Source organism: Notothenia coriiceps, unplaced genomic scaffold, assembly GCF_000735185.1.
Source record: "Notothenia coriiceps isolate Sejong01 unplaced genomic scaffold, NC01 NC01_scaffold00034469, whole genome shotgun sequence".
Lineage (NCBI taxonomy): Eukaryota > Metazoa > Chordata > Actinopteri > Perciformes > Nototheniidae > Notothenia > Notothenia coriiceps.
In genome coordinates, this window is record NW_011367170.1 from 6,103 (window position 1) to 14,257 (window position 8,155).

An 8,155-nucleotide genomic window follows, 5' to 3' on the forward strand; every position below is an offset into this window, starting at 1 on the left:
TCTTACTGCGAGACCCAGTGGCCTGACAGAGGTGCGAGGAAGGAAAGGAAAACCATCTTCCCAACTTTTAGCGCTTCTTCCTCCCTGATTCTGTCTCCTCCACTCTGCAGGGAGGAGTTCTGTTTCCTCTCTTTCTTATTTGTTTGCGAGTTTGAAGGGAACCTGGATTTGCGTCGCATCGCTCCACCAATCAGCGTTCAGCTTTTGTTTGGAAGTCACGTGACCTGCAGGAAATCAAACTAAGGACGAGGGGAGGCGTGACATGAAAGCCATTCAAGGATTCAAGATTCTCGCATATATACGTTGTTTTTTTGTTGACAAAGAATTGTGTTTACGTGGTGCTCTCCTCGCATGTCGAGTGCAGCCATATTGGTTTATTTCGATCAGTTGTTACAATCTTCTAATTCCTTTTCCTCTCTAACTTTTAATTGTTTTCTTTCTGAACATATGAACAGCGTTTGATTCTTTAATCTCGAGACTTTCGAAGAGTATTTATTTCTCGTTGCGACTGCCATGAGAACTCAACACGGCAACAGACTGAACAAACATCTCGACCTTATCGTCTACTGAACTGGGGAATATCTTAAATGTTGCAAAAAAAATGTACTGAGGAATGTACTTGTGTGGACTTGTATTAACCTGTGAATATTGTTTCACAAACTGCTGTCGTGGTTCTAAAGTGGTTCTTAATAGGCTGTCGTCTGACTTGTGTGATCCGAGGCTTACTTTTAATACGAGTCATTTCATCTGGAAATCAGCCTTATGAATCTGTTATTATCAAAGTTACTCATGTGGGCGTCGAAACATTGGTTTTCAAAGAACATGTTCCAGTCCAGCACCAGGTGAAATGACTCTATTCTTTTTGACATTTTATGGAAAAGGTGTTTACACAAGGAGGAAGCATCAAGGACTCAGTATAATACTCCTACTTTGCCATACTCCTGATTGTATATGTAAAAAAAAAAAGTACTTGATTTTGCCTCGTCTGTGGTTAAAAGCTATTATTAATATATTATCTATTTTTTTGTATATCTTATTTTCAAAATGGAACAATTTGTGACGCTCTCGTGGCTTTGCTGCTTCCCCCTTTTGACAAACTCCTTGTGCATATAATCAAAAACAATTACTGCTGTTGTGTCCCTGCATGAATACTTAGCCTTCCTTCACCTCACAGTGTTGGCCTGAAGTTGCCTCAAAATAGTGACTTTAATATTTGTTTTGCCAGCAGCGTGAATATTTATTTTGACGCACCACATGAAATGGGTTTTACATAACACTTCTTCAGAGGGAAAAACAAACCTAATTCCCTGCCAATACTTTACTGTAACCAACATCAAGAGTGTATTGATTCACACTCCTGTGGTTTTTTAAGCAGGATATAGCAAATAAGATGTCATATATATATATCAATAACATATTATGATCTTGGTTTCTTTTGGCGCTGTTTGGCTTTAGAGGCGACTCCTTCCCAGGTTTTACAGGAGGAATGTTCAGACATTTTAGGATTGTTTTCATTATTTGCTGTCTTAACAGAAGATACATCTCTGTGCTCTCAGTAAAGACAACCCAGACATGCGTACCTTAGCCTAGCTTAGCTTAGTGTAGTTTAGCTTATTGTAGCTTAGCTTACCTTAGCCTAGCTTAGCTTAGTGTACCTTAGCTTAGCAGAACTATTGGACACAATTCTACAATACACCTTCCAGTAAATCCCGAAATGTTTAATGTACCTTATTAACTACCAAATAACTGCTGTTAGAAAAATGTGTGTACTAACAAACGTTTAAGAAGCTAGCATATTTCAAATGAGCAGCAAGAGTCAAATATGTTAGCCAGTTGCTTATTCAACAGTTGTTTTATTTCACTATAAATGTAAATAGCCTACACACAAAAAGCAGACTATAGACAAGTGTGTAATTATTAGCTTTTTAACTATTTGCATTATCGTTGATAGCATCAGGCTAGCTGTTTCCAGAGTTTACTAATAAGCTAAGCTAAATGCTACATGGAAGGAGCTAAATGCTACATGAAAGGAGCTCCATACTGATTGGACAGAGAATAATTTTGAATCATTCTTTTATTTAATACAGCAAAAATGTAAATGACCTAAAATGTATTAACAAACAAGGCTGTAAACTGGTGAAGGATTATTTTCCCATTCACAGAAAGGGTTAGTGCTTGATTTCTCAGTTATTTACATGTTTTTTAATCAAACTAACCCATGCTAACTCTTGAGTAGGGTTACTGTGAGGCGTTGTAGATATGCAGCTCTGGTAGGACTGTGCTCCTGTATCCATAGTGTGCCGGCTTTACGCTCTACACCTTAGAGGCTTTAGTGGTGTTGTGCCAAGTTCGTACCGAGTTCAGTGGGTTATGAGACATACAAGGTGTGCGTGAGAGTGCGTGAGCTTCAGATGCGAACGTTGTTGTATGTCGTACATTTCAAAGTTTACTGTATCTTGCCTTGCACTTTACGAAGAAGCAAACTTAATGGGGAAAAAAGACATTAGTGTGCATGTGTGCGTGTGTGTGTTTAAGATTTTGAGTGTTTACAAGTGTTTTTTTTTTATTGATTTCATGAGAAAATCTTTAATTTATGATAAATGTATACGGACAAAAGTGTGTTGATACAATGTAATATATCTAACCAAACGTAAAAAGAATGATAAATATATAGTGGTTGTAAAATGACTCCCACAGCAGCTTGAATCTCCCAATGTTATTACATGTGTCATTCCAATGCCATTGAAATGTCTTTCCAATGTCACACGAATTGGTATTGAAATAGAATTGTAAAAATGTCACCAATATTAAGGTTATTTTAACTTCAAGCCAAAGTTTTTTGAATTATCCTGTGAAGTTACAGACTATTAATGAATTGTTTACACAAAAAGAAATGTCATACTCAGCTTTGAGTTGTTTAGCCAACATTTGGGTAAACTTTTTGTGTATAATTTTCAAATTGTAGGAAGTCTAACTTATGCTTTCATGAGCATTTTTCGTGCTGAAAACGAAGCAAAATTGCGTCCACTTCTGGGAACACATACTTGTGTTAACCATTGTTGGGATAAAATAATGTGTTGCCTACGTATCATGGTCTTTTAACCAAGGATTTCATAGTTTTTCTTTTAAAAGCATCATTGTTTTTAATTATTGTTCATTTTTTTCATACAGCAAAATGTCATTTTTGACTGAAACTCTTCCAGGGAGTTAAACAGAGCTGAAAAACTGAAAGAAAAAAAAACACAGATTGCAAACAGGCCACCATGTTTGTGCAACAGTATTCCATATAGACGACATTTGTGAACGCACCCCTGATCTGAACAGCCTACATATTGATCTATTGAGACTGTGTGCGCAACGCTGGACTAGATGTTGCACGAACCTTGTACGTTGCGAGGTGTTTTATTGTGTTATCGTGTGCAGTGTGTAACAAAGACAAAGTCAGCGCAACCCTTTGGAGATTAAATGACTTATTGAAGTGTGAAACTGGTGTCCTTTGGCGTTAATGTGTCCATGATGATGTGCAAAATGCACTTTTTGATGATGAATATGTGTCCCCGGTGTGTCGGGGAACTCACGCAGCGTCAGAAAATAAAACCCTCTCTCTTTTCCTCCGTACCCAAATCTCTAAAAACGGAGCTGATATGACGTCAAATCGGCAATGCAGACCCACAGCACCATCAGAAACAATGCCCGACTGTTTTGGACTTAATATGGTCGATGTTTACATTAGCATCGCTAGCACTCAGAGCTAACCTGTACTGGAGAGTGTGTGAAGAAGCAGGAAATAAAAAGGAACTCACCTTGTGGTATAACCGGCAAGAGAGAAAGCCTTTCAGCTCCATACTGTTTCAGAAATAATCCTTGATCTAATAATACTTGTGTTTCATCACCGCAGCATTTTAGACAGTATCTGCCAGGTCCCGCATGAGCCGGCATAAGCTCCGCCCCCTCTTATTTATTATTTTTTTCACTTAAAAAAAAAATATATATATATTCTCAAGAGAGACCTGTTTATACGCAGAATCAGCACTTTTGAAACAGGAAGTGAAATAGTGATATGAGGCATGGCTAGAATGGGTGATCTGTTTGGTTTTTTGACCAAAACACTTCATAGACATGTTTTTTATATATATTTATATATCTGAGACCTATGCTATTGCCTAGAGATAGCATGATAGGTGACCTTTAACTCTTAAAAGGTATGGTCACAACACAGTTTAACTACGTCAATCAATGATATTCTGCATATTTCAGGTGTTAAGAAGTGCTTGAATTTCATTTATGTTGTTCCCTCTTTCACATTAACCTGCTGTGCTTTAGTTTGAGTTATTTGTCTTGCAGGTGGAGATACAATTCAAGGTGTTGGTATGCTTCAAAAGTGTCAAAGCGTCTTATCCCTAAGAACCTAGGTAAAATATTTTATAGCTTTTCTCGATTTTCGGTACTCAAAGGTTTCTTACTGCATCTTCTTTCACTCCCTTTTATGAATTTAAAACGTACACTGCAAGACTTCTGTTAACCATCAAGTATAGATCAGTCTTTAAATTATTATTAAAGCACTTTATTTGATGGGTAATGAGGTGTTAAGGCTATATTCTCCATCTTTGGAAGAACTAACATTGCTTTTACACCACATACTGTATCTTCTTTTAGTATTTCTTGCCTGTAGTAAATCTGATGAGTACGTTGTGTTTCCATAAACAATAGGCTTATATTAATAAAAGCAATGCGTGGAAATAACATTTAAGCATGACTCATAAGCTCAAGGCTAACTGTTTTGTTTACAGAGACAACCAATTACAGCAGTGGATGCTCAAATGACTCATTAGGCTTTTAATTGAATCATTAATCTTGATTTTTCTCCTTAAAACACAGTGGACGTGTGCTGGATAACAAGTCTTATTGTTCCATTCCTCTGGTGTTTCCTTTGTTTTAGACAAACACGTAAAAAAAGACATGTTTTTCTTTATAAATTACTATATTATGTTATTATCGTCATACTGTAAAATTAGTTTTTATTTACACTATTACCTTTTTCCAACACACTATACCATGACTTTTCAATGTTTAATGGTTTCAGGCAACAACAAAAAAACAGGATAGTATGTGGACATTTTCCCCCAAAAAATTACTTGTTGAAAATATGCCAAAAAGGAAGTAGTATAGTATGTCGAAGATATGCAAAAAAACAATATAGTATACTGTCGAAAATATGCAAAAAAACGACAAAGTATAGTATGTCGAAAATTGAAAATAACTACAGTCGAAAAAAAAAAAAAGTGTCGGAAATATCCCAAAGAAAACGACATAGAAAAAAAATCATCCTAAAGTTCTACAAAAGAAAGACAATGGCACAGTTTGTAAAGAGAAAGATACAAGTCTTTACTTTATAAGTTGTTTCCAGGTTAGAATCATAAATGTATTATTTGTAAATGTCGTACATAAAATATAAAGGATCCAGTGTGTTTGTCAACCAAAGACGTAACTCAATTATTTGTGGAATCACCCCTGAATTAATTTAATGAAGGTGAAAGACTATAAGGGCCCTTGTTTTTTTGTGAGACAGCAGGTGTGGTACATTTGATTTGGATCTGCAGCCCCCAAAAGTCTCATGATATCAGAAAGTCAACAATTAATTTGCTTTATTACAAAAATGTGTTTGAATGATCCGCTAAACACATCTCATGTTCATCATTGCTTTGTTTTCGACAGAGTCACTCCAGTTCTGGCATGTCTTCGTATCCTTCCCCCTCCTCCTGCCTCCTCTGCTCCTCCAGCTTCTTCTTCTCCTCCTCCGCCCTCTTCCTCTCCTCGCTCACCTTCTTCATCTCCTCCTCCACCTCCTTCCTCTTTAAGTTTTGGATCTCTTCATCCTCGTTCTTCTTCATCTCCACCTTGTCCTTCTCCTCCTTGTCCTCCTGTTTTTGGTTCTGTTTCGTGTCGTAGGCCCACTCTTCGTCCGAGTCGCTGATGTCGTCGTCTTCGATATCGTAGTTGTTCTCCTGGTTCTCCGTGGTTTCGGTGAAGGAGTCGTCAATGGGCTCTGGCTCTGGTTTGTAGTTTGGGTCTTCTAGTTTTCCCCAGGTCACTTTGTCGGCCTTACGGAGGGTCACCTCCACTTTGGAGGGGACCATGTTGACTGAACTCTTCTTAACATTCACCACCTAGGAGGAAGAAAAGAGGGGAGAGAGTTTAATGGAGGATACTGAGTAAACTTGGCTAGGTATTCAATCTTGAAAATGTTTGTCTGTGGAATAAGATAACTACTCTCATTATGTAAAGGTTAAACAATGTCATAGTAAAGTAAGTCATACGTTCAGAAAAACACAATATAGTATGTCGAAAGGTCAGAAAACCACATAGTGTCAAAAATATCGGTGTGTCGCAGTTTTTCCGAAATAAATGACATATAGTACGTCGAAGAAAAAATATACGACATACTATGTACTACGACAGTTTATACTATGTCGAAAAATTGAAAAGAACTACATAGTACGTATGTACTGTATGTCGGAAATATCTAAAATAATTACCTTTTTTTTTAGAAAAACGACATATTTGTAAAAAGTCTTGGTAAAGAAATATTCAAAGTATTTCACCAATAAGTAAATCATCTTGAAAACATGTATGTGTATTAGCTCAGGCAGATGTTTGCAGACAGTCATCAGATACTCACGCCCCAGAAGCGAAAGTCTCTCTTGAAGATCTTATTGTTCTCAAACTGGATTTGACATGAGAGCTAAAGAGGGGAAAAAAGAGCGGGAAAAATGGAATAAGCAAAAACAACAAAGTGCATTTTCGACATTTAAAGATGAATGTATTACTTAATGGTTAAAGATTAAGTCAGCTCATACAATCTTTCCTTCTAAGATGGAACAACAGAAATAGACAAGAGTACTACAAACATGTACTTTAGTATTTGAGTCAATGTGTGAAAACTCACCACAGTCCGGTTTGCTTCTATGCTGCTGAAATTTGGGTTTGCGTTTTTTGCGTAAATCGTAACGATGACATTGTCTCCGGTCTGGTGCCAGTCGTACCGACACGCCACCTTCTTCTTGTCCTGCAAACACACGCAATATGATTTAAAATAGATTATTGTTGCTTCGAGAAGAACTGGAGCATCAGTAGGAACTCAATAATCAATGCCACTTAAATGTGTTAAAAACCATCATTACAAAAAGACACTGTGTTTTCATTCTGGGACATTGTGGTTCAAACGTGAAACTTATAACAGTTTTTTAAACAATATGAAGTCACTTTTCACTTCTTTAAATGTGCTTGAGCCCACTAATATCAACATTTCTTCATTATAATTCAACCTCACCTCGAATCACAACTTCTAAAATACCATAAAGTTGAATCAACAGCCCTCAGAAACACTTAAACAAAAAGTAAATATTTAAAGCCTTCAGAAAGCTATAACGCTGTTTCTTTAAACTGCTTTGTTTTAACTTTGAATCATAAATAATGAAAGTTTTTTTCTCCTGTTCAAGCTTGTTTTTGTCAGACCAAATAGAAAGCTCCAGAAGAAAAAAGCCAAGCTGTGCTCACCCATCTTCACATGGAAAAGGGTGATTTTACAGCTGTTTTCTTGGCTTTGTCCTTTTCAGCTAAATGTCCTTCTTACTGTGAACCATGTCCTTTTGTTCAGCCCCTCATATGTTTTCCCCCGGGGGGTGTACCTGCTTGGGGACCCAGCGATGGACTCCTGTGGAGCAGCCCTTCTGGTCCAGGAAAGCATTGAAATCTATTGTCCTTATGCAGCAGCAGTTCCAGTACTTATACCTAAAGAACAACATAAACACATCGTCACAGCGTGTAACAGCTGCATGATTCAAAAGCAACACTGACTGACAGTTATGTGATGATTCAAATCAACAAGAAGCAGTTTGACCTGAGAAAATGGAGAGATAAGTGCGTTGTAAATGGCTCTTTGAAAAGCAATGATGAAATACTATGTAATTCAAAAATCAGTTGGAGTTTGTTTTACTCCTGAAGTCTCCTACTGATGTCCCAGATTTGTTTTTAAAGAGGCCCTATTACGCTTTTTGGGGGTTTTCACTTCCCTGTAGTGTGTTATATAGTTTTTAGTGCATGTAAATGGTCTGCAGAGGCTAAAATCCCCAAGTTGCTAGTCCTTTGTTTACTT

The 8,155-nt window shown here is 37.2% G+C and overlaps 1 protein-coding gene across 1 annotated transcript; it reads right to left on the minus strand.

Moving 5' to 3' along the window:
- Positions 1–5,241: 5,241 nt before the first annotated feature.
- On the minus strand, positions 5,242–7,820 carry LOC104962172 (cysteine and histidine-rich domain-containing protein 1-like). The gene is made up of 4 exons (XM_010790570.1): positions 7,689–7,820; positions 6,947–7,066; positions 6,680–6,742; positions 5,242–6,167 (listed from the first exon to the last, which is right to left on the minus strand). The coding sequence occupies exons 1-4, from the start codon at positions 7,803–7,805 to the stop codon at positions 5,718–5,720; spliced, it is 750 nt and encodes a 249-aa protein (XP_010788872.1). The 5' UTR covers positions 7,806–7,820; the 3' UTR covers positions 5,242–5,717.
- Between the last annotated feature and the right edge of the window lie 335 nt (positions 7,821–8,155).

Bases quoted from the DNA above. Each gene is read 5' to 3' on its own strand.
- LOC104962172 (XM_010790570.1), bottom strand. From the start codon at position 7,805: ATGTTGTTCTTTAGGTATAAGTACTGGAACTGCTGCTGCATAAGGACA. The intron at 6,743-6,946 runs GTGAGTTTTCAC...TCCCCTCTTTAG, and splicing joins TAGAAGCAAACCGGACTGTG to CTCTCATGTCAAATCCAGTT. The intron at 6,168-6,679 runs GTGAGTATCTGA...TCTTCCTCCTAG, and splicing joins GAGACTTTCGCTTCTGGGGC to GTGGTGAATGTTAAGAAGAG.